The sequence below is a fragment of the Embiotoca jacksoni genome, unplaced genomic scaffold (genome assembly GCF_022577435.1).
Source record: "Embiotoca jacksoni isolate LCO1_2020_lvr unplaced genomic scaffold, fEmbJac1.0.p SCAF_8, whole genome shotgun sequence".
NCBI classification, from domain to species: Eukaryota; Metazoa; Chordata; class Actinopteri; family Embiotocidae; genus Embiotoca; species Embiotoca jacksoni.
In genome coordinates, this window is record NW_027185436.1 from 3850002 (window position 1) to 3875884 (window position 25883).

The following is a 25883-nucleotide window of genomic DNA, read 5'->3' on the forward strand; positions in this document are numbered from 1 at the left end:
CTTCTAGCACACTCCCGATCAATTTTTCCCCTTCTCTTTTTTTTCCACTAACGATTTTGAAATGATAAACTCCCCCAACCTAAACCCTCAGAGATACATTAAGTCCTGGTATTACATTCAGCGAGGTGAAGGTTGCAGCAGCCCCTCACACTGTGGGATGAAGTGTGTGTGAGTGTTATCCTTGGACGTATATGCGTTCATGTCTGAGAAAGAGGGAGACGCTGTTATATGATGTTGAGGAGTGGGCTGGATGAGTTGATTTGCAGCAATTAACCATTTTGGAGCCTGAAGCCATTGGATTTACACATCGAGGGGAGGATTGATTGTTTAGGCCTTGAGATTCACAATTGCATTTGTTCACCACTGCATAACAAATACACAATCAAAGAGTGCGAGGGTTAGGACCCGACCGGAGGCCGCCGTGGATCCTCTCAATTTGAGAGCCTGAAAGAGCACGTGTCTGATCCCAGTATGTATGTGCGGACACTAACACCCGGCCTTAAAGGACCCTGCCTGTCTGTCTCATGTTTTACCATTCATCACATTTATTTTAATTCACAACTAACCAAAATAATCATGCACATCACTCAGTTATGTTTTAGATTCTGGGCTGTATTTTTCCCATAATTTCAGGCGGCCTTTAGTTTGGACTGAAATGAAAATTAACTATCAGACTGTTGGAACTTGTTAGAGTTGAGAACATCAAAGGTATATAATTCTAGTGTGGAAATGCAATTTAAAGGAGGAGTCCAATCCAATGTTTTAGTTGTTGTCAACAAATCCCATGAAAAGACCAAAACCAACAATTAGCTTGCTAGTGTCTCAACAGTGTGCGATTTGTCGGTGGCCTCAAGTCCATTCATTCTTACTAAGGAGAGAAATCTTCAAAAACAGATTATGGTTTAATAAAAAAAAAAAGAAGAGAGAACTACTTTCCTTAAACACAAAATGCTGTAAAAAAATTGTTTGTTGGGAACTAGTTTCAGCAGTGGATTAATTCACACTTCAATACAGCCTTCAGTTATAAGGCTCCTCTGCTGTTTAACCAGCTCCCAGTCTGGGTTCAATGTAGGCTTAAAACATATTTAATTGACAGCGCTTATATTTAGCGCTGTTTGTTTGCACTTTTCTGTTCTCATTTTTTTTCACATTGATATTTTACTGTGGCTGTTTTCTTCTTTTTCTTTTTTGTGCTTGGTAAGTCTATTGAGGCCATACTACATGGTGATTTCTCATTCAAAAACTAAATTAAATTAAATTGAATAGTGGGAATTTCCAGCAGCAGGATCGTGTATGTGGAAGTGACTCAAAATATATTTCAATGCAGGTTCTTCACAATAAAGGAACGCGTCACCCAGTGCTACCTGAGGCTCACCGATGTGTTTTCAGCAGTGTTTTGACAGCACTGGAGCTCTATGGCACAAAGAAAGATGTTTTATTCAGCTTTGAATAACGAGCAGTGTTTAGTAAGAATAATTAATTGCTGGTCTTTTTGGGGGATTTGTTGGCAATAAATAGAGAATATCAACAGGGCTATTTTATAACCGCAGATGGATTTTAAAAATGTCCATTTAAATACCACACATATGATTCAGTAATTAATTGTCTTACCATATAGAAATGAATAGAAAAAGAAAGCCTGGAGAAGCAGATATGTTGAATACAAAAATCTGCTGCTTTAAATTGGACTGCTTTAGAAAATTGAGCCAAACTTGCAAAGACGCTGTTTTGTTCCTTTCATTTCTGGAGATTTCTAAAAGAACTATTCCCTCTGAAAAAAACTAAAATTAGCAGAGACTTGCAGATTATACTCACTATAAACGGCTTCAATGGTAAAGGGAACATCCAGTTTGCCACTGGACTCCAAAGCTCCGAGAAAAGCTGCAGCATCATTGGTGCTCTGGAAACACTCAGTGGACTGCTGGAAGCACTGACGGTTGTCCACCTCCATGTGGACAATGGACCTGGAGACAGAAAAGGAATCACATACAGACGTCATTCTTTCTTATTTATGTGGATCTATATTGGCTTAGTTTTTGTAGAGGGAAAGACAAAACAAGTCAAATATAAGGATCAGAAAACAAGTAAAACAACTCAATGGAAGCCGACAGACTGAGTATGATCTTTGATAAAAACCTCTTTGAATGAATTATTCTCACCCTTTGATCTGCAGATGATCCAGCTCCCTCCTCACTCTCCTGCTCCCGCCTGCCACTTCATACAGGTTCCTCTTCACCAGATTCAGCACCTTGCCGGGAGCCTCTGACCACGAATCCACGGAGCGCTTCACGGTGTACTTCTTCAGCTCGTGTTCGTTCCCGTAATACGGGTAGACCATCATTTCGCCCTTCGCGTTCTTGCTGAATATCACGTTAGTCCGGAGAATGCGGCTCAGCTCGCGCTTGAAGCCGAAGGAGTTGTTGAGGAGCTGCTCGGGCGTGATGTGGACTACCAGGACCAGCTGGCCCACAGCGAGCTTCTCAGGCATATTTATGGCACAGTCCAAGCCGTCCCACTCGCACTCGGCGTTGTTGCAGCCCTGGTCGCAATGATTGTCGGCATAGTGGTCCTTGCAGTACTGGTCATACAGAGGGCTGGAGGAACAAAATATAAATTAGGCCTGTTCTCATATGGATATTAATGCATTGCATGAATCAGTGTTATCTGAACTGAAGTTTAACAGAAAAAAAACAGTCCAGGTGTCTAGGAAGTAGACATAAAAATACAAATGTAATTGAAAAGAAGGGAGGGACTAAGTTTTAATTAAAAAAACGTCTTATAACAAATTTTGAAAGAAAAAAAAAAGTCGGAATCCTTCAAACTACTTCTCTCTACTGAACAATACATGTCTGAAAAAAAAAAAACTTTTTTCTTCTGCATTAAACACTAAAATGTTTTTAAAGGTATTTTGTATCTGCTGTAGTCTGTAGAAGAAAATGCTCTTAAGCATTACTTCATGTATCAATACCTGATGAATCATCAGCAAGTAACATGAGTTCAAAGTCTTTTATGCATGACCTCATGTATGAACAACACATTCATTGAAGCATTAACTAAGGTGAGTACATCATCAGGAATTATGATTTATTAAGCATGATCAGGGTGTATTTTTTTGCAAAAACTTTGAACCACTGAACAAAACTGTGCAGCACAAGGCACATCATGAAATCACAAACATGATAAACTCATGAGTCCCTAATGGTAAGATACATATAATTATAATTATATTTAATAAATCATAATTGATGACGATGTACTCACCTTAGTTAATGCTTTAATTAATGTGTTGTTCATGCATGAGATTATGTATGGGAAGACTTTGAACTCTTCTTCTGACCATTTATGAGGTATTAATACATGAAGTCATGCGTGAATTCATGATAATTAATGTACCCTTACTGTAAAGTGTTACCAAGATATGTAACTAAATGCTTTACATAGTACATTGGCCCTTGTTTTGTTTAAATATAAAATCCACTCACTTGCACTGTCCCTCCAGGTTCTGGCAGTCGAACCCGTCGTACAAACATCCAGCATTGTCACACTGAGAGTCACACTTCCCGTCGTTGAAGTACCTCCAGCACTGCAGCGCGGCCGAGCAGTTCTTCCACGGGTCGTTGAAGTTGAGCGAGCAGTCGCCGTTGTCCCAGCCACACGTGTGGTTGTTGCACAACATGTCGCAGTACTTGTTGTGCTTGCGCTCCTCGCACTGCGGGAATTCACAGGCGACCTCCACCTCTGGCGGCGGCGGGATGTCGTGGCCAAACCCTCCCGGGAAGTTCTCATCCAGGTAGTAGCAGCGCAGGCCGTTGAATTTGGCGGGGCAGACGCAGCGGAAGAACGGCGCCTCGGAGGTGTATTCGCACGTGCCGCCGTTGTAGCAGGGGAAGGAGTTGCAGGGGCTGTCGGTGGGATACTGGCACTCCGGCCCCGTGAAGGACTGGGTGCAGAGACACTTGGGACTCTTGTGGCCAGAGATGCAGGTGCCTCCGTTTTGACAGTGAAAGCTGCCGCAGGCATGGGAGTCATATTCACATGTGGAGCCAGTGAAGCCCTGAAAGGAGAGGACAAAAAAAATGCATTCATTCAAGTTCATTTCATAGTTCAGGACTCATTTTCTAAAATGAAATACTAATAATTTATTAGTCTCTTTTTTCAATATTCAAAAGTAATCAATGATCAAGAGAAAATAATTGATACAAATTTCTATGAAAATGCTTTAACGTTAAGGACATTTACTGTCGGGTTGGTGTGGAGCTCAGTGGCTTCAAACCCAACCAGGTCAATACATGCTCTTACCGTTTCCTCCGAGTGTCTCCATTTCCTCCCACAGTCCAGAGACATGCAGTTTAGGTGTTTTGCAAACTCTAATACGCTGACTGTAGATATGAGTGTTTTTGTCTGTCTGTACAGTGTGTATATTTTTTTTAACTTTTGAAAACTAAACATATATTTTAAGACAGTTGGTGGATCAATTAAGGTCAAGTGTGTTGAACAGTGTCCTCTTAAAGCAACAAACACAAACACTTTTTTTGATACATGAAAAACATGAAATATGACACTTATCTGCCTTTTTTAAAATGCAATTAAAATATTTAAAATCTGCTTCATATGTGTGTACGTTACTGTCAGAGGTGAACAAAAATGAAACCATAAAAAAAAGCAAAGAACCCAGAATGACTCAGTTTTAACACTGTCACCTCCCATAAAAAGCAAGTCTCCACTCACACAGCCACTTGGTTTATTCCGGCGTAAGATTACAGTTGGAGTTTGTTATGTGGACTTAATATTCTTTATTACAGTGTCCCTATAAGTGACAAAGATCTGTGCGTATGTGGGAGAGTGTGTGTACTCACAGGAGGACATTTGCAGATGAAGCCGTGTGGTGTGTTACTGGCTACAGCACAGGTTCCTCCGTTACGGCACGGTTTCCCCTTACAGCCATCGAACACTGTGTCACAGCGCTCACCTACAGAGGGGGCACACACAAAAAACATTTATCATATCATGTATGGTTCAAAAAATAACTTAAAACCCCAAACTCATATTGAACATCAGGTCAATTTAAAGAAACAGATACCAAAGAAAGAAGAAAATAACCTACAATTAAAGAGACAGTATGATATCAACAATGTATTTTAGAGCATGACCAATAAACTGTCTAATATATATTTTTTGCAGGTATATCAGTATTGATATATGTACTGACTGAAAATGAAATGAATTTCAGTGTAAACATACCAAACATACAAACAGTAACCCCGCAATAAACTGCCTACCAGAAAGTTTAGTTTATTTATGATCTGCAGAATGTCCAAATTTAAAAGTTATGTGTAATGTATTTATGTAAAAAACCTTTGTTTAACTGTCAAATACTGTCTGGAATAATACAGCACGTTTTCTAAATGAGAACAAGTTGCCTAAGTTTTGAAAAAAATCAGGGAAATCATCTTGAAAAAAAATGAAAAAAATAAATAAATAAAAAGGACTAAAAATGTCTGATCTTACTCCTAAACTTGAAACCCTTAGTGAGTAAAGAGATGGAGCCCATGTTGGTGTGTATCCCCCTCCGTCTGTTTACCTGTGTAGCCGGTGCGACACTCGCAGCGGTAGTTGTTGGTGAGCTGGATGCAGCTGTGCGTCCCCCGCGGGTCACAGGGGTTGGACAGACACTCGTTGACGTCTCCCTCGCAGCGCTCCCCCACGTACCCAGCGGGGCAGATGCAGTGGTAGCCTCCGACTCCATCCACACACTTCCCTTTGTTGAAACACTTTGGCTCCTTGGTGACGGGATCCGTGAACGGGTTGCAGTCGTCGATGTTGATCTCGCAGTGCATACCTGGAGACAGCGACGGAGGAGTAATGTCAGTTTAGTCAGTTCAAAATAGCGGGAAGGGAAAATGTTGCTGTCACACTAGCAGCAATATTTAATCTGTAATGTTCCCTTCGTTAGAGAAGTGCCTTTGCGATGATGTTAAGTGATGTGCTTCTCTCAATCTGCTTCTACAACGTACTTCATGAAGAAAGACTTTCAGCATTCCTCTGATAAAACCTTCTTAAGATTCAGCTGGATTTCATACATTAAAGGAGTGATCGATACTCAGGGAAAAGCACAACAGTGTATGAAAAATAATGGAAAGTACTCAAAAGATGCAAAATGTCTCTCGGATACATGGTATTAATGGTCTATTCAGGGTTTAGTCGATGGAAAAATGTATCAAGTTGCCTATTGTACAACTGACTTGTTCCTGTATTACTGCAGACTGTGTAAAACATTTGAGGGAACATTTCAGTTGTTGTTTTTTTTAAATGTGTTATGATTATTGTTAAAAATAAGTAAATATCCTATTTTTTTTTAATACAAATATCCAACTTTGTGTAAATCGATATTTGATGCAAAAACACTCCAGAAATAGACCATAAACAGAGACCTTTATCAACGAATCTGAGAATTACATTGGGTATTAACTTAAAGGATTTTAACACAATATTAGAAGCACATTTGCTTTTCCTGTAAACTGCAGTAATCAGTGTCCTCTTGTTGAGGAAACTTTGGATATGAAGTCAGATCTGCTTTTTGTAATAATAATGTGGATATGTTTTATTAAAAAAGAAAAAGAAAATTAGGGAAGTGGTGCTTGAATGTGCATCTTACATCAAGTACTTTATATAACAAATCCTACGGCCTGAAAGCTAAACAAAAATAGAAAAGGCTGAGGTTTCCATAAATAAATCCACGTAGAGTTTAAAAGAGCCACATAAACAGAATGTCAGTGGTGTCCTGCTTCAATAATGTAACACGCTTCAGTTTGAAACACAAGCATAGTTTGATGATTTCAGTCACAAAGTTCAGATATGTTTGGAAAAATATTGAGCTGAATCATGACTCTGAATTTAAATCTTTTTTTTTTCTTTTTTTCTTTTCTTTTTTATCTCTAACAACATGTCGGCTGTTTTGGGCTACACCCGACTCCACTGCCACTTCAGGCTGACTTACAACACACTCTCCCTTTATGTCTGAGAGAAAAATCAATGGCGCATTTGACAAGTAGAGGAAGAGATGGAGGCAAGACGGGAGGAGGCGTTTTTCATGCCCTGGATGCTGTTAAGCCCTAATTAATGAAGCGTGGAGACGGTGGAGAGGCAGAGTGGTGTAGAGGTGTGGAGGAGTGTGCGTGGGGTCCGCTGACCTTGGGTTCCCCGGGGACAGGAGCATTTGTAGGTATTGATCAGGTCAATGCAGGTGCCCCCGTTCTGGCACGGCTGGGAGAAACACTCATTGATCTCCACAGAGCAGTTGGTCCCCAAGTAGCCTGGCATGCACTGAGGGAGAAAGGGAACAACAGAGAGAGGAAGAAGAAGCCAAGAGAGGAGGAGGAGGAGGAGGAGGAAGGCAGCGGGAGGAGAGAGAGGAGAGAGTTGAATCAATGGCTGACATGAAAAGACGATTTTTGTTTACCTGGCTGTTTTCTGGCCTCCATCCTGCCAAGGCCAGAAGATCCTTTACTCCAGAGGAGATTAACATAACCAAGCTGTTTGTCTTCTATTTATAAACAGGCCTCTTCATTAGGACTGTTGCCTACTGTATACTTAGATTCGTGATACAAAAATTGATCGACAGAGATTTAAAAATGAGTAAAGTGTGCAACTTTGGAGAAGAAACTTAATGAGAGTTTTGAAATGCCAAGTCGTGTGGCATCGAAGACTTAATTTACAATTTAAATTGACATTGTTTTGTCAGAAAGTCGTTTGATTTTCACCAGACAAATGTCAGGACACAATCAGGTTTATAAAAATTATAAAGAAGATAAAGTAACATATCAAACTGTGTTAAAAGACCTTGAGTTTTAAATGACATGATTTCTGAATATGGATTTCTGTGGAGTTTTTACCTTGCAGGTGTATCCACCCAGAAAGTCAGTGCAGGTGGCTCCGTTCTGGCAGGGGTTGGGGGTGCATTCATCCACCTGCTCCTCACAGTAGCTCCCAGTGTATCCAACCTGACAATGGCAGTAGTGAACGTTTCCTGCGTCCAGACACTGACCCGAGTTACGACACAGATGGGCAACATCGACTCCTACACAGAGAGCACGAGATGGAGAGACCTCCTGTTAGTGTTGTTTTTCACAACTTAATTTGTTATTGTGATTCATAAAGCAGACTGACTGGCACACACAGGAGTTGTAAAACCTCTCTATCCTCCATCGTACCTCTCTGTTTGGCTGCCACCTCACAGGAAACACTCGGGACGTCACAATAAAGGCCCGTCCAGCCCGTCTCACACTCGCAGCTGTAGGTGGTGCCTCTCTGCCAGCACGTTCCTCCGTTTTTACAGGGTGACGAGTCGCACCATCGAACCAAGTTCTGAAACACGAACATGTAAAGGACACTGATTATTATACATGCATAAAGCTGTTATTTTAACAGTTTAGAAATCCCAGTAAGCTTTGAGTTTGGAGATTTGCGGGTTAAAAGAAGCGTAAAAGTCGAGGTTAATATGGAGGTAAAACCTTTATTTGTTAATTCAAATTATTATTTTTCAGAGTCCTTACAGGTGCAACCTACACACTGGAATATAGGCATCAAAAGCTTTAGAATAACTAAAACTTTTTTTTACCGAGACATCCAGGCATCTTTGAACCTCCATCTCTCCAAATAATCGTTTACTGGAATAATATATTGTTTACTTGATAAGAGAAGTGAATAAAAAGTTAACACCAGCTTCCAGTCTGTCTCTCTGCTCCTACCTGACAGTTGAGCCCGGTGTAACCATGCAGGCAGGTGCACTTGTAGGTGCCGTAGCTGTCCTGGCACGTGCCTCCATTCAGACAGGGTTTGGAGTCACACTCGTTGATATCATGCTGGCAGTAGCTCCCAGTGAAGCCCGGTGGACACAAACACGTGAAGGTGTTGATGCCATCCACACATGTGCCGCCATTGAAGCAAGAGCTGTGGAAAAACAGACATGAATAGTTATAGAAAAATATTCTGCGGCTTTTTTTGAATCAATAAAACTTTTATTATCTGAGCTGTAGGCAAATTCACATCTGATTTATCCACGGAAAGTTCACTAAGAACAAACACTTTGTTACAGCGATGCCCTACTTCACATTCAAACTTTTCCCACACAGCAGCTCCACTGATTGAATTGAGAGAAACTACTCTTGGCATGTTTGCAAACAACTCGACAGCCACACATTCATTTCATCTAAATAACTTCTTGACTGCTTATGGGACAGCTGCAATACAGGAGATGTTGGAGTCCGCTGTTGTAAATCAAAACTCCACCAGAGGGGGCAACAGGGGACAAGAAAATGTAGCCTACATCAACATGTGACAGGAAAAGTACCTCTTGATCTGGAGATGCCCTCACTCATAAATCAGTGTTCACCTGTCTGTCTCGTCTCTTAAAGCTGAAGCTGTGGGGTTTAAACGTGACACAAAGCTGCGTACCTCTCAGTGCAGTCTGGAGTGTTATTTTCACAGTGGATTCCACTGAAGCCGGGCGGGCAGGTGCAGGTGTAGCTGTTGACACAGTCGGTGCAGTTGGCTCCGTTTTTACACGGGTTGCTCTCACACTCGTTGATGTCCTCCTCGCACTTTGTCCCCCGAAAGCCGGGCAGGCAGGTACACAGGAAGCTGTTCACCTCGTCCTTACACAGGCCTCCGTTGCTGCAGGGGTCTGTTGGGAGGAGGCGTGACACTCAGCTGTGTGCTCTATTGTGCACCTCCATCATAAGACAAACGAAAGAAATGAGATAAAGGGAGGACTGATGAACTTACTGGGCTTGCAGTCATCGATATTGGTTTCACAGTTGCGTCCGGTGAAGCCTGGTTTGCAGTTGCATCGGTAACTGCCCAGAGTGTTCTGGCAGATGGCTCCATTACGACACGGGTTCTTCACACACTCTTTGATATCCACGTCACACGTTTGGCCTTAAGAGGGACAGAAAGAGGAACAGTGGGTAACAAGACAAGATAGACAACACTAAACTGATTAAACTGAGTAAGTATGTACGTAAGTAAGAAATTAAGTACGTAAATGGTTCCAATCAGTGTCAAGGTAAAATTTTTGAACCAAATAAATATGCATTAATCCAAAGAAACACAGAAAAAGAATAAACCCAAACCAAGTGTCAAAGCTCCCAGCTCTTTAAAATGTTTTTCATTTAATCCAGCATTTTTTGCAACACTGTGATGCAAAAAAATACTGAAATAAACAGAAAAAAGAGACATAAAGCCGCAGTTATATACACAGATCTGAAAACTGAAATTATTTATGTAACATTTAGAATGTGGACTCTAAAATGAGGTTTTTTTTTCTCAAATGTCAAATTCTCTGCCTTTTTTCTGACTTTTACTGAATAAAAAGCTGAAATCCGCTGACCTATAATGAACACAAAAAAACAGACGACTGTTGTGCTGAGCAGACAAGAAACAGACACATTATTTTATTAGCATCAATTTGAGAGCTCAAAGGTGTTTCAGTCCAAAACTTTTCACTACTTAAACCTACTGAAGAATAATGATCACACACAACTCAACCTGTGCATCCTTTTATAAACACACTGACCACAAAGGTCCTTCAAATGGGAACAATAAGAAGCGAGCATACTGTTGGTGCGGCTGCAAAGGGCTCCCTCTCCCATATTTGACAGATCTATAGTAGTTTCACAAACTTTACATCTAGCTTTTCTGTCATGTACTTTTATCACCCAGTCTTTGAAGTCATTATTTTGTGGCCAAAGTTCTTGAAATTAACATTTTCCTGCATGTTTGTCTTCCTAAGCAGCTACGAGAAGGCACATGTTTACTGAAGTGCTTGCACCTTTTTGACGAACAGAAAGGGGATAAAACCACTCAGGCAATACAGACAACACCTGGAATAAAAAAAAAAAGACTATATGGAAAATACTTTGATGAACGGCAACTAAAATTAAAACATGCAAAATGTCCTGATATTCCACAATTTAGCCCACAAAATGACCAAATCCCCTGACCTCTCTAGAAAAGAGTTTTAAAAATTCCCTGAAATTCCCTGAACAGTGGGAACCCTGGAACACAGTAGAACTGTAGGATCTACCTGTTGACAATGAAATAGTTCCTGGAGGGCACACAGGTATGCAGACATTAATGATTACCTTGCCATCCTTCAGGACACACACAAGAGAAGCTCTGATAGTCCTCCGACTCCTGACACACTCCTCCATGTTTGCAGGGTTTGGAGCTGCAAGGAGCCATCAATGTTTCACAGTTCTCTCCTGAAACACAAACACAAGAACCATGTCTTTAATTAAAATAAATGACAAACTGTGCTTAACTTTCACTCTGTGATATCACACCAGAGTCATGAACTCAGAGGTAACCCACATGGATACAGAACCATCTTTCGGTCAGTGCTATCAGGAGATTTTAGCCAGGTTCTGTCAGTGTTAGAGGCCTGCGGAGACATTTCCCTATCTGTTTCCACAACACCCAGCTCGCACAGGAAGCCGGCTCCAGTTTCCGGCCATTGTGAAGCCATTTACTTTTCTGTGAGACAGGAAGCAGGCAAACAGGAAATGTGTCACGCACCCCGTTCCAACCCCGACACGAGCAAGGGCCTTTTATTATTCAAAGTCCTGTGGATTTTTCCAAAAAATACGAGACAAATACAAGAAAAATTTGCCAGCGGCCTTTCCATCATTATCTGTTTGGTCAAATAACAATAAGAGAGATGACACGAAAATGTTTCCCAGTTCACATTAGGGATGTCAGTGTATCGCAGAGGAGCAGAGTGAGTCAAAAGTTCGGTGTCTTTGAGCCCCGAGGAAGTCTTGATGATGAACTTTACTCGACAGTTATTTCATCAGATGCACATTTTTCCTCTTTTTCAAGTAACTTGAGCACACAGCTGGTGGAAACTGACCCCCCCCCCCCCCCCACCCACACACACACACACACACACACATAGCGAGGGAGTGCCAGAACACCAGGCCAACACATGGGCGTATCAAATATTTTCAATAACATTTTCATACCCGTGTAAGGCAGGATGCAGTTGCACTTGTAGCCAGCGACGTCGTCGATGCAGGTACCCTGGTTGAGGCAGGGGTTGGACGCACATTCATTGATGTTGGTCTGGCAGTTTGGTCCTGTGGTTAGAGCGGACAACAAGTTGCACATACTTCAGTTGAAGTGAAGGTCAACAGTCAAGTGGTGTCGAGGGAAACACACTCATCACACACACAGATACTGACCGGTGAAACCCATTCGACAGGTGCAGATGTATCCGCTGGTCATGTCCTTGCAGGTGCCTCCATTCATACAGGGGTTGGATTCACACTCATTGTTGTTGATGTCGCAGTTTTTACTGCTCCAGCCGGAGTCACACAGGCATTTATAGCTGATGAGGAGACAATGAAAATATCAGTATTAAAGTTTGATCCTGAGTCGCATTCGCTTGTTTGGAATTTGGAGAAAAAAAAAGCTACATTGCAAAAGCGGTGTCAAACCAAGTAAACTGATTTCATATTTAGATTTAAAATCTATTTTGCTTTGTCGTAATATAAACTGCTCATGTAGTGTTTTCTCAGGCAGATCATTTGACTTAATTCAAGTAAATATCACTTGCGTTTTCCTGATCAGCGTTACAAGATCAACTATATTTGAGAAACACATATCTAAAACATCTACGTCAAGGCTGTAGAAGACTTATATGAAGCAGTATGTCTTGAAACTAGAATTACTAGAACTATAAAGACTTCTGGACTACTTTCAATCAATGCTAAATGTTGTTGGCTGTGGCTCAGATGGTAGAGCAGGTTGCCCAGTAATTGTAAAGTAAGGGGTTCTATTCCTGTGGCCTTCGGTCCACATGCTGAAGACACTGAATCCACAGATGGTCCTGATGGTAGACAAACTTCCACCATGGGTGTGTGAAGCAGAAATTGTAAAGATTAAGGTCTGCTGTTTTATGAAACTTTTGTCTCTCAAGTAATTTGATATAAAAATCAGCATACTTATTTTCAACCATCTTATTTTAAGACTTCTTGCTAAGTAAATTTAAGTCACTGCATGGACAGATTATTTCGCAGGTATTAAATCATTCAGTGTTTTGTTCTTGTATTCTGGCCAGGCTCTTTTGCAATGGACTACACCTAATCTGGTGTCATTCATGACAGTTCTCCATCTCGGACCAGCTTGTAGACACTCACCCGTTGATCTTGTCCTCACAGTGGCCGTGGATGCAGGGATTGCTGATGCACTCGTTGACTTGGGAGAAGCAGGTGGCGTCATGGTAACCGTCTGGACACATGCAGGTAAAGCTGTTGATGCCGTCGATGCAGGTGCCGCCGTTGTGGCACGAGTTGATGGCACACTCATCGATGTTGATGTTACACATGGTGCCTAAAGAAAAGAGAGACTTTGCTTGACTTACATACGATCTTCCTTTAGTGTATAGACAGGGAGGGGATGAGCGACGAAATGACAGCTTAGTTTGTTTTATCATTTTAAAATACATAACAGCAACTCATACAGCTGCACACAAAACCTCCACACAATAAAGTCTATATAACAGTGCAGTAAATGTATCAATTTCCAGAAACATAAGGGGTTTAAAGTCGGTCTTTGTCGGCCACTTGAAGCGTTGACGCTATTCAGGCCGGTGCCACACATAACATAAAGGCAGCCCATTTAGCTTTAAAGCAGGGAACCGCTTCTGAGCTTTTAAAAGCTCAACTTTCAGGAATCTTTCAGGGAATCTTTTCTCCTGCTCAAATCCCCAGTGACTCTGCGGGCCACAGTGTGTGTGTGTGTGTGTGTCCTCTCTTTGTGAGGGAGGGCAGCTTTCATGTCCGAACAGCAGCAGGACGGGAACAGGGTGGAGCTGGAAAGTGACACCGGTCGAGCCTCAGAGGAGCGTGCTCGCTCGCCATCTGTCACCCTCCCCCCGTCAGGACCACACTCCTCCGTCCGTACCTGCGACCCTCCAGTCCTGCACCTTAAACACTCATTTTGTCCACTGGTTACCTGAGGCGGAGGCCATGTTTAATTTGAATCTAACTTAAATTAGCTTTTAAACTTTCCTGACGATTGAAAGTCTGCAATGATTTGAAGCGCCCATTAGACACACAAACAAGCTCCTTACATTCCCTGACACATTAGCAAAAATACTGCACTGTATTAAAGTAAAATGCAGATGTCTCCTAGTTTCTTCTGTTCTTCTATATGTAGTATGTTGTAGACTCATGCTGTTTGATTTGCAATCCTGTTATTTTCCTTTGCTTTCTCTCTCTAAATTTCCTGTTCAGTAACATGTATTTTGCCTTGGCTATAATATACGACTACGTTTCATGTCAATAAATCTTATTTGATTTGATTTAAGACGGCTAACTCATCCTTTTTTGTTTTATATTTATGATGGTGTATGATGGTATTGGCGTGAGGGTGACTGTCGGTCTTCCTCGCAAAAAAAAATCTGGATTTAATTTCAGATGGCAAAGAGACTGAGCTGAGTCTGCTGTCATGTAACAGCCCCATGTTTCAAGCAGTAATATGGCTACATAACACTATACAAGTGTACAAGTAGTTTACCAGTGTAGCCGGGTTCACAGGCACACTCGTAGCCGTTGATCTTGTCGATGCAGGTCCCATAGTCACAGGGGTTGCTCTTGCAGTCGTCAATGTTGATTTCACAGTTGATTCCTGGAAGACAGTTTTCTCTTAATGTCATATTTCATGAAAGCAGTTCCACTCGTAGCTCTTGCAGGTTGCAGGTGGAGGTCCTTACCTGTGGTTCCCTTGGGGCAGCTGCAGATGTAGGCGTTCTCCCGGTCCTGGCAGGTTCCTCCGTTCCTGCACGGCTGGCTCAGACACTCGTTGATGTTGGTCTCACACAGCCGGCCGGTGAATCCGGGGTGACAGTTGCAGCTGAAGGAGGCCAGGCCGTCGATGCAGGTGCCGTAGTGGCAGGGGTCGGGGTAGCACTCATTGACGTTTGTCTCACAGTGCCTCCCAGAGTAACCTGGGAAAACAGTTGTTTTATTGTGTTAACTCTTGTCATTTCTTGAAATTTAAGAACATGTACGACTCCAATTTTTGTCCTCTTAAAATTCTAAACTCCTTCTGACCTGGTAAAAGTTCTCACTCAATAGTTTGAGCTTTTGTCGGACCTTTTTAGTATTTTTTAAAGCTTGTGTACCTTCAGTGCACTCGCAGGTGTACTGGTTGGGCCCGTCCGTGCAAATGGCACCATTTTTGCACGGCGTGCTGGCACACTCATCGATGTCTATACGGCAGAGGTTCCCTGTGAAGCCTGGACAAAAAAAAAAAAAAAACAAGAGGCTGTTATTGTGTGTGTGTGTGTGTGTGTGTGTGTGTGTGTGTGTGTGTGTGTGTGTGTGTGTGTGTGTGTGTTTGTGTGTTTGTGTACAGACTATGTTCTCACCGTTTCAAACCAGTCACACTCATAATCCTGAGCATGAGAGCTCTCAACGAATCAGAAATCTGCATGTTAATTAACAACAGCGCAACACTACGAGCTCTCCATTTTCCCTTTCACTTCTTTTCAGCAGCAACTCCAAAGAGAGGAGAGGAGAGAGTGGGGGAACCAATTCGTTTGCGGCGGGGGAAGGAGAGAGGGGAAGAAACGAGGGAAGAAAGAAAGTTGCGAGGCCTCCTGACCGACGGGTGAGAGACAAAGGAGGCCCTGTCTGCTCCACGCAGAGCCAAACTCAGCCTGTTGCCTCCTTTGTCCTCCAAAACTTTTCCATCACAATACGCATTCTCCTGTCTTGCTCTCGCCCTCTTCCCCGCCGCCCCATCCACTCCCTCCGCGCCTCCGAAAAGAGCCAGCTTGACCTCTGACCCTCCACTCTTCAAACTCCTGTTCATTCAAAACCAACCAGCAGGCTTTCCCCCCCTTTTTTTTTTTTCTTCCTGGAGTTATTCTCATCCCCAACGTTTTATACTTGTCTCCGCTCTGTCACAGTCCAAGGACTCGTAGGATGTTGTCTGATGAAGAGATGACAATCCCACCCTCCCACCCCCAACATTGCAGGAACACACAGGTGTTGTAAAGCTAGAAAGACTCCGTTGTGATAATCCGGTGAGGAAGTATTTGTGAGGCGGACTGTGTGCTGATTTCTCCCAGCGGACTCTGATTGAACCATTCAGTGTTTTCTGGATTGGCTGTGAGTGGACGGATGATGTAATGACTGAAACTTGGACACAGCAGAAACAGTTACAAACATACAATGGCCTCCAAAAGTAAGAATGAAACATGTTTTTGCTACTGTGGGCATTTGAATTCAAGATCAAAACAAAGACAAATAGTGTAAAAATATGTATATTTTGATATAGAAACTCAAAAACTATAAGCTGTCTATTTAAAAGTACGTTAACTTTAGATAGAAATATTATTGTAGGCCTACTTTACTTTTGGAAGGCACTGCACAGAAAAAGATGATAAAACATGCCAAAAGTTTCATCCCAGTTTAATTGGGGACTGAAGGCTTCAGAAATCATAACTACAGGCTTTATCTACAGTTGACAAATAATGTACTCTTGCTTTATTCTTCCTAATAAATGCAACATTTGGGTTTGGGAGTTGTGAAAAATTATAAATGAACAATTAAATATGACAAACATTTACTACCAAACTAAAAGAAAGCAAAAACACCAGCCAAAAGGAGTTTTTTACAACCTGGCTACTTCCTAATAAATCTAATTCTTGATTCATTTCTTGCATTTCTGTATTTTATTTTTGTATTTTATGTCTTACACTGCACTGTAACTTTTATCCTATTTTTAGCTTTATTTCTTTATTTATCTGTAAGGAGGGGAAATAATTATAAACCATTTGATTACTAAAGATGTTATTTACTACTTATAAAATATTAAACGGTGTAATATTAGAAAATGGTACTTTTTTATTTTTGTGTCAATGGGTATATAGGCATTTTAACATGTAAATTACAAACTATAAAAATATTATTAAGGGGGTGTTGTCAGCAAGGGGAACAAAAAAAATAATTTTGTCAGTAATCGTCAACATCTTTCGCGTTTATTGAGAGTTTTGTGTGACAGCAGGGCCGACGATGAGTGATTTGTCTGAGCTTTATATTCTATAGGGTGAAATACGGATGTCACACCACATGTAACGTAGTAAACAAACACTAAGGACGACAGCCAATATAAAGAGAACATTTGAGCAATCAAGAAGTGATTGCTCAAGTGCAGTCTCCTCTGTTAGCAGTTGGAACAAACCTCGGCGGGACAAACTGAGTGGTTATTTTCCAGGTCGCAATGCAAACGTTACGTCTCTTCACAGTTCAGTTACAGTGCCCTGAAATGCACTCAGGACTGGAATCAAAAAGGCCAAAACAAAACCTCTCTGAAAGAATTTCTTACCCAGATGCACACATATGCATGCACTCACAAAAGGTAAAATGTAAGCATGCACAGGGGCGTGCACACACGCACACACACACACACACACACACACACTTCAGCAGCCAAAGAGGGATTTATCTCCAGACTGTTGGAATCAGACATTTCAATGGCTCTCAGTGGGGTTTCCATGGCTATTCCATGTACAGAAATAAAAAAGGGGGACCCTCGCCTCGGGCATGGCTCGCAACAGGGACAAATTTACATCTCAAGCAGGGCGGTTAAAACCCCTCCCCCTACACTACCCTTCCTGTTTCCAAATAACGGTTTGTGCGTCTCATCCCCCTTCCCCCCCCCTTCCCATCCTGAAAAAAAACAAAACACTTTCACCACCACCACTTTGTGCTGTTTTCACACATAACGCTCGCTCACTGTCACACACTGAGTTTTCTTAGGCGTTAAGCTCTTGTGTTCACTCTTGTACCCCCTCTCTATTAATTCTAAAGCTTCCTTGTTGGGACGTCTCTCCTTCCTTTCTTTTTCTCTCAACAGGAGAATTCCTGCCTCTCTCCACCCAAGCCTCCTTTGATCCACCCGACTCTGAGCTTCGCTATTTTCTTTTACCAAAAAAAAAAAAAAAAATCTCTTCTACCTCGATGATCCCAATGAAAAAAATGCAAAACACATTTGGGGAGTTTGAAGAACCTTCCTTTCTTTTCAGATTCAGTCGTTGCATTCCTTCAGCCCTGAACAAAACATCAATACCTCTTGTCCAAATAGTCGAAGTCCAATGGCATTCCTGGAAAAAAGGGGCTTCAGCAAAACATCAAGCTGCCCTCAAAACAGACTAAACAACTACCACAACACCGAGGATGTCATTATGTGGAGTGTAGTAGCAGCTCTGCCTTCTAGTGTTAGCTCTCTCTTGTTCCCAGTCACAATCAAAAGTCTCGCTTAGAGCCACAAGTTTCTGCTCAATCATCAGACTTGATAAAAGGGATAAGAAACTTGTTCAGAAAGTTCAAACTTCCTCGAGCCTTTCCCTATAGATTTTTTTTTTTACCTCTCCTCCTCGGCTGCTGCGCTCGGCGCTGGGTGCCCGGGCCTGTGTAAGCCTGCCTCCGGGCTGGGATTAGTGCCCGTCCAGAGATCTGTTTGTGTGTGTTTGTGTGTGTAAGAGGAGAAGAGAGAGAGAGCAAGGCAGAGACGGAGAGATCGACCTCCGTGCCCCCTGGCCCCATGCCTCCTCTCCCCCCACCCCTCCCCTCTCCGCAGCAGCACGGCAACCTCACCTGTGGGGCACTGGCAGTGGAAGGCGTTGATCTTGTCGATACACTTGCCGTTGTTCAGGCAGGGGCTGTTGGCGCACTCGTCCGTATCGATCTCGCAGAACTTCCCCTCGTAGCCTGGCCAATTAGCAAAGGGAGGACCAGGAGGGAGATGGATCGGTTAGACAGAGACGCACAGTGAGAAGCACTTTCACACTGCTGTGATGCGCCACTGAAGGGATTCAATTATACACAGTGCTTATAGAAATAGAAACAGGACTGAAATTAGCAATTATTTTCATTAGCATTTTATAATTTTCTTAATTAATCTATCAAACCTTTTGGCCGTAAAATCTCAAAAAAATGTTTAAAGTGATGCCATGAAATTGCTTGTTTTGTCCGATCGACGCAGTTTTTTTATGACGTATGACAGAGAAAAGCAGCAACAGAAACTGAGAAATTGTGTTTCTAATAAGGACCTAGAGTAAACAGTTATTTTTCTGTTGATCAACTTATCAATTAACAGAATAATTGATTCAGCTGTATTTTTACATTTAGAAGATAAATCCAACCGATCAATAAAATTTACCAGACTTCATGTTGATATCTTCAACCAACAGTCCAAAACTTGAACAGAAATTCAGTTAGCAATGTTGAAACAGAGAAAAAAAATCTTCACATTTGAGAAAATTTAAAAGGCTTTTTTTTTTTCTCTATAAAAGACCTAAGCAAATAATAAAGCCTAAAATGTTTTGATTTAAAATGTTTTGCCGATCGACAAAATTATAGCTACAATAAAACCATATGAAAAGGAAAACAAAGTCATGGTCAGCCTTTGAAGTATTTACTCTTCCTCCATTAGACAAGAGTTTCTTTCTTAACTCACATTGAAGCAGCAATTTCTGAGGAATTTCCAGATATCTTGCAAATGTTAAAGCTGCAAGGATTGATTCCACTTGAAGAGAAAAGCAGAAGCTACGTTTGCCTGTCAGTTATTAACAAGCTTTGATTTGATGCATTTGGTGAAATCAATCGAAAGAAACTAAAAATAAAGTTTCTACTGCAATTCAGGGCAACAATAGAAATTTGTCTCAAAAGGCTTTACAATGCACAGCATACAGCTACAATCAGAGAAGTGAAGATGGATCCTACACTGTGTCACTCTTGAGATGATTTAAAACAAAACACTTTGTGTAACCGCCCCTCTTGACCAGACTCTTCACCTGGCATGCAGATACAGTGGAAGTTTCCTATCTGGTCCAGGCAGGTGGCCTCATTCAAACACGGGTTGGAGATGCACTCGTTGATGTCCAGCTCGCAGCGCGGCCCGACGTATCCCTGCTGGCACTGACACTGGAAGGAGCCCTTGGTGTTCACACACTTCCCTGCGTGCTCACATGGGTTGGAACCTATTTAAACACATTCATGCTTTGAGTTTACTTCCTTTAGCGGGTTGGCGTGTGACCTAACAAGCAGACATTTCACTGTAGCAATGGGAACAATGAGATGATTTGGGTGGTTTAGTGTTGTTTGACAAAACCAAACCAAAGCCTCAATTGTGTGATTGCAGCAATAACACCCAAAGGTTGTTATTTACTGCAAATATGGCAACAATTATGGGCACCGAAGTACCTATAATGACAGGAAAGAATGAGCCTGTAGGAGGGAGTTATGAATGCATGTGTGGTAAAACGGAGGTCTTCTGGACAGTAGTGCAGTTAAATTGTCGAAGAATGTCGATGTTGAAAAGTGTCTGACACAAACAAAGCTTCAGCAGGTCAGGTGGTGTGACTTTTACCCAGTGAGCACTCGTCATCATCCTGAGCACAGGATGCACCGGAGTATCCTGAGGGGCAGGTGCACATGTGGTTTCCGGTCACGGGGTTGGTGTCACAGTTGGAGCCCTTTTGACACGGGTTACTCATGCAGGCATCGTCCAGCTGACAGAGCAGACCTGATGGAGGGAAACACGAGGTGAACTTTAATATACTGACCTGAACATCATCTATCAGTCTCAACACTGCTGTGACTATCCTTAAAGTCCAACCCTGAAATCTCATGCACGCCCGTCTTTAAATATAAAAACAAAACACTTTTTGATCCTTCAAGTTTCTCCTTTTTTTTCCACAGAAAAGTTGACTTATCACTTCAATCCTCCTGTTAAACATTTATAAGCAGTCTATAAACATCAATAGACACATTTTAATGTAGTTATAAGCAGATTTAAGTATTTATTAATGTGTTGGTCTACAACTTTAACTTTCCTTGTGACGCACTCAGAAGTGGAGGCAGGTGTATGATGACATAAACACACCTGCAAAAATAAATATGCCTCCATAGGAGAAGTTATAATCAATATTAAATACTGTGTACTTGTGATACTGTATACTTCAAACTTATGAATGTCTTAATATCTGCTTACAAATACACTATATTGTGTTATAACCCACTTAATAAATGTGTATACGTCAACATGTAGAAAATATGTCAACATGTCATTTGTAACCTGCAAAAAAAACATTTAACACACCAAAACCACAGGAGAAGCCAAAGATCAGCGTCCTCTGGATAGAACACTTCCTCACTGCCGTTGAATTTAAAACCTTTCATTTTCGTCAGTTTTAGCTTCGTATTAATTTGTACCTTCCCGTGGGCTTCACACACCACAATAAAACACAATTACATACAATTAGGCTTGCAGAACCAGTATATTTTCACATAAGAAACATCTACTCTCATGTATTGACAGCTAAATTCCCATAAATCAAATCCCCGTTCATTAAAATGAAGCTCCTACACACCTGTGCGGCCGTGGGGGCATTCACAAACGAAAGAAGCTACGCGGTCGTGGCAGGTGGACCCGGAGTGGCAGGCGGCGCTGGCACAATCATCAATGTTGTCGCCGCAGTCGTCCCCGGTCCAACCATTCACACACACGCACTGATAGCTGCCGTAGGTGTTGTGGCACGTGCCGCCATTTTGGCACGCATTGGGCATCAGCTGGCACTCATCAACATCCTCTGTGCAGAGCTGACCTGTGGCACAACCAGGAGAAGTCAGTTACAAACTCCTCGATATGAAGCCGCTTTCATCTGATTGAAATGATGATGAAGCTCTTCAATATACTGTAACATAACTGTACAAACCTGTAAATTCAGGTTTACACTGGCAGTTGTAGGTGTTGACTCCATCCACACACGTCCCTCCATTCAGGCACCCGTGACCTGGACAGTCATCAATGTTGTTGTTGCAGTTTTTTCCTGTGAAACCTGAAACGACGAGAAATCTGAGCGACATACTCCCATTCATTTGCTTCATTGTGGGTTTGCGTTGTGTTCACTGTGTCATTTCTACTCGTGCAGACTTCAGATATTCCGTTTCTTATTTCAGCTGGTTTGAAAACAACAATCTCCCATTTACAGCAGAGGCAGTGAAACGTCTCTACAGTTAAATGTGGTCAACTGTCTTTTCTTTCCCAAGAAAGAAGGCAGCTGTACCCTTTTTGAGGTCTGTGGCATGCTTGCCATGTAATAACATCCACTCTGCTATAAAGTTACACAAAAGGCAACCGCCGGACTGAGTGGCATGTTGGGTAACGTAAAATGCAAAGCAGAACCAGTCATAATGACATTTTCTTTCCAGTTGTTTGGACTTATTTATGAAATATAAATAAAATGTTGCTCAAGTTTAAAATTAACATTATTTTTTTCTGCAAAATAAAAAAGTGAATCAGAGCTCAACTACCTTCACTCTAATATGTTCAAGAGGAACTGAAGAGATTTCATCAATCAAACAGCACCACTAACTTCATTACATTATTTATTTCTGCTTTAATAAAATGAATGAATTTGTCTTTTTATACATATGTACCCTGCAGTGTGTAAAACAATATTGTAATATAGATGTGAAATTCAACAGGGACCCGGACCTGTTGCAAATAATTACATTTCAGCTTTTTTTTTTTCTACTTTTTTCTGGTTTTCTGATGTAGTGGAGGTATTCAGTGGTTCAAATATGACGTGAATATCTTTTTCATAGGAAAACAAGATGATCCTGCATATTTTATTAACCTTTTCTTTTGCAATTGTATGATGTTTTCACTCAGGAAACATGAACATTTGTATAAAAAGAGGTAGATGGAAACCTTTCAACTGAAGTAAGTTTACAATTATGACCAGCAAGAAAACTTTCTTGATCATCCGCGTTACATCAGTGACACAAACAAAGTATGCTGTCAAGATTTCTACAAACTAACAAACATGTTAGCCCTCAAATAGATTTATGTCTTCATCAAATATTTGCAAAGAACGTCTTTTCAAAAAATTTGAAATTGTTTACATTCATGATTGCAAGTGTGCGTTATTCTACTTTCCTGCATCTTGTTACATTATCACCACCTGTTGATGACTCCAACAGAGCGAAACATCGTCAGTAATGTGCACCAAATGTGGATTCATGAGACAAAATGAGAACCGTTACTGTAAGAAGTACGAGCATCAGCTAACAATGTAAAATATTAAGTGGTAAATATGGAAGAACTTATTTTCCCTGTAGGTTATTCAAGTACCAGGATAAGCTGCGAGTGAGACGGGATGGAAAGTTGCCACAAAAGTGAATACCATGAATTTCTGAAGTCAGTGGAAACAGACAAAAACAAGGTGAAGTCAGTCTGTGTGGAGGTGGCGGGGTGTTGGGCCGGACTGGAGTCCCAGCAAGCTTTGCTCCACTCCACTATGTGAAAAGGATGTTGTCCTTTGACCATTTCCTTATGATAAGGCCCGATGCCTTCCTGCTCTGACTTGTTCACACACAGTACGTACCAACGCAGAAACACACACATGTACACACACGCACGACACAACATTAGCAGGAACAGCCCCGCCTTAAATGACATCATCGCCTAACCAGTAACTAGCAGCTCAGATACTGTATTTTAAGTAATTTAAATGTATTTAGAAGTTAATAACATGACATTGTTAGCGAAAGTCGGTCCCAGTAGCTCTCCTAGCTTCTCTCTACTTTCTCTGTACTGTGCCGTTTGTCCTCATTAATTAATACAATAAAGGTACCACGTTAAAAAGACACTACTGTAGCGAGCCATTTAATCAGTTAGTAAGCTGGTTACTTTGGTTACTAACTAGGGGTGGGACTTGAATAATCAATAAAATAAAATAAAAATGTATTAGTAAATGCGACTGTTGTCCTTCCTTATTTCCCTTGTTTTTAGTGGCGCCTGGTTGAAATGCATTACTCCTGTTAGAAGCTGGCGGTAATGCATCTAAAAGTTGTCTGCGAACTGGCATTAAACAACATAAGGAGCAGAAGAACACGTTGCTACCAGGCTCCAGAGCTTTAAAGATAAAACTGTGTTGTGCTGTGAGATTAGATGTTATGGTGCGAACAGCAGAAAAACTAGCAGATAAAAGCAGATGAGGTGCAGTCAAAGCAGGCAAAGCTAGAATATATGTCTACCAGACGAAGGGAGGTCGATGTTGGAATAAATAAATTCACACAGTGTACTTAAACTCATAAATCTAACATTGGCTGCTTCTCATAACTGAACAACCACTAATAGCTTCATCCATTTTGGACTCTCCTGCTTTCCCTTCCCTCAATGGCTCAAGGTTCCAGGTAAAAGATGACCAAAGTTGAACCTGATGCCAAAAATCCACATGGATTTAAATAGTGGAGTGACCAGCCCATGAAAAGAAATTCTACAGCAGATTATCACACCGTAATGAAGCTCCTCCACCATTATTCAAATGTACAGTCCTTAAAGTTACCTGGCACACAGGAACATTCGTAACTAGTCTCCCCCTTCTGGATGCAGGTGCCTCCATTGAGGCAGGGCGACGGGCTGCAGGGCAGGTAGCGGCTCTCGCAGTGCTTTCCCGTGTACTCCTGCGAACACTGGCATCGGTAGTCGCCGACCTCGTTGACACACACGCCGCCGTTCTTGCAAGGCGACGGGTTGGCGTCGCACTCGTTGACGTCCTGTTTGCAGGTCTTTCCAGAGAAGAAGGGTATGCAGGTACATATGTATTGGGTATCGATGATGGAGCACTGTCCGCCGTTGGCACACGGATTCGAGGCACACGGGTCGGCCACATGGCAGTATTTACCTGAGGGAACAGAGATGTTACATCATGAGACGGAAACGTCTCAAATTTTTTACTTGGGTTCATAATGTCAGAATAATGTTTTCATCCCCTCAAATTATCTTTTAAAACAGAGTTTCACTTCAAACAATGATGTAAAATCATCTGTTGTGTGTTACCTGACCATCCAGGGGGGCAGCGGCACTTATACGTCTGGAGAGTCTCGAGCTCGCAGGTGCCTCCGTTGCGACACAGTGAGTTGACGCAGGCATTGTTGATGGGTGTCATGCAGCGGCGATCGGAGTAGCCCAGTTTACAGGTGCAGCTGAAGTCCACCGTGTTCCCCTTGGAGAAGCCGTGGCACGTGCCGCCGTTCAGGCAGTGCGAGTTGGTGCATGGGTCATGAAACTGGCACCTGTTTCCTAAGTATCCGTCCCGGCACCTGGAGAGAGGAAGAGGGGGCGGTGAGCAGCCGTCGTTAAAGTTCATCTCCTGGCATTGATTGAACCCCAAATAGTCATCTCAGTTCATTGAAATCACACAAGTTTTTACCAAGAAAAAAAAATCCCCAAACACGTTCAGTAACCGCAGTTCCATTAAAATGCAAATAGTCCTTGCCTCTATGGATAGGTACCAAACTTTGATACTTTATTGAGACCGACCAAATTGTTGATCCTATTGAGTATTGAAAAATAGTCATTCGGTACCACATATGTAGCATGTATGTTTGATATGATCACACATGTATGTCAAGATATGCCGTCACATTCATTTTGACCAAAATACATGCAGGTATAGGTTTTTGAGTCCATAAAATTTACTTTCTCATGTTACATTTTAAAGGATTAATTAAAAAGTACATGTTTTCTTCAAGAAAAAACACAGATTAGATTTTGGTTCACATTGTCAGTAATTTGATAAGTTTAATTTATTGCCCAGCTCAACTCAGATCAGTAGGAATTATTATAATACAGAAAAATCTGATAATTATTTTACCCCTTTGAGTAACTATCAAACAAAATACTATGTAGAACCACAATTGTATCATGAATACCACCAAGTTACTTATCATTAAATAAACACCTGTCATCAAGACTTATTGGTCCACTAATAAATGTCCATTCTTTATTTATTTTCCTCATTT

At 41.7% G+C, this 25883-nt stretch overlaps 1 protein-coding gene across 1 annotated transcript in view; it reads right to left on the minus strand.

The window, feature by feature from the left end:
• The window catches only part of LOC138192037 (neurogenic locus notch homolog protein 1-like), a 45185-nt gene that overhangs the window by 6935 nt on the left and 12367 nt on the right, over window positions 1–25883 (minus strand). The window contains exons 3-27 of the mRNA XM_069139203.1: window positions 24919–25181; window positions 24425–24763; window positions 21788–21910; window positions 21443–21676; window positions 20440–20595; window positions 19865–20050; window positions 18666–18779; window positions 15185–15298; window positions 14774–15007; window positions 14578–14688; window positions 13197–13389; window positions 12240–12385; window positions 12021–12134; window positions 11142–11261; window positions 9784–9936; window positions 9454–9682; window positions 8748–8949; window positions 8211–8364; window positions 7893–8077; window positions 7191–7323; window positions 5582–5839; window positions 4857–4969; window positions 3483–4054; window positions 2160–2594; window positions 1816–1964 (exon numbers count right to left, since the gene is read on the minus strand). Of these exons, the coding sequence (XP_068995304.1) occupies window positions 1816–1964; window positions 2160–2594; window positions 3483–4054; window positions 4857–4969; window positions 5582–5839; window positions 7191–7323; window positions 7893–8077; window positions 8211–8364; window positions 8748–8949; window positions 9454–9682; window positions 9784–9936; window positions 11142–11261; window positions 12021–12134; window positions 12240–12385; window positions 13197–13389; window positions 14578–14688; window positions 14774–15007; window positions 15185–15298; window positions 18666–18779; window positions 19865–20050; window positions 20440–20595; window positions 21443–21676; window positions 21788–21910; window positions 24425–24763; window positions 24919–25181 (5030 nt within the window). The remainder of the gene's footprint in view (window positions 1–1815; window positions 1965–2159; window positions 2595–3482; window positions 4055–4856; window positions 4970–5581; window positions 5840–7190; window positions 7324–7892; window positions 8078–8210; window positions 8365–8747; window positions 8950–9453; window positions 9683–9783; window positions 9937–11141; window positions 11262–12020; window positions 12135–12239; window positions 12386–13196; window positions 13390–14577; window positions 14689–14773; window positions 15008–15184; window positions 15299–18665; window positions 18780–19864; window positions 20051–20439; window positions 20596–21442; window positions 21677–21787; window positions 21911–24424; window positions 24764–24918; window positions 25182–25883) is intronic.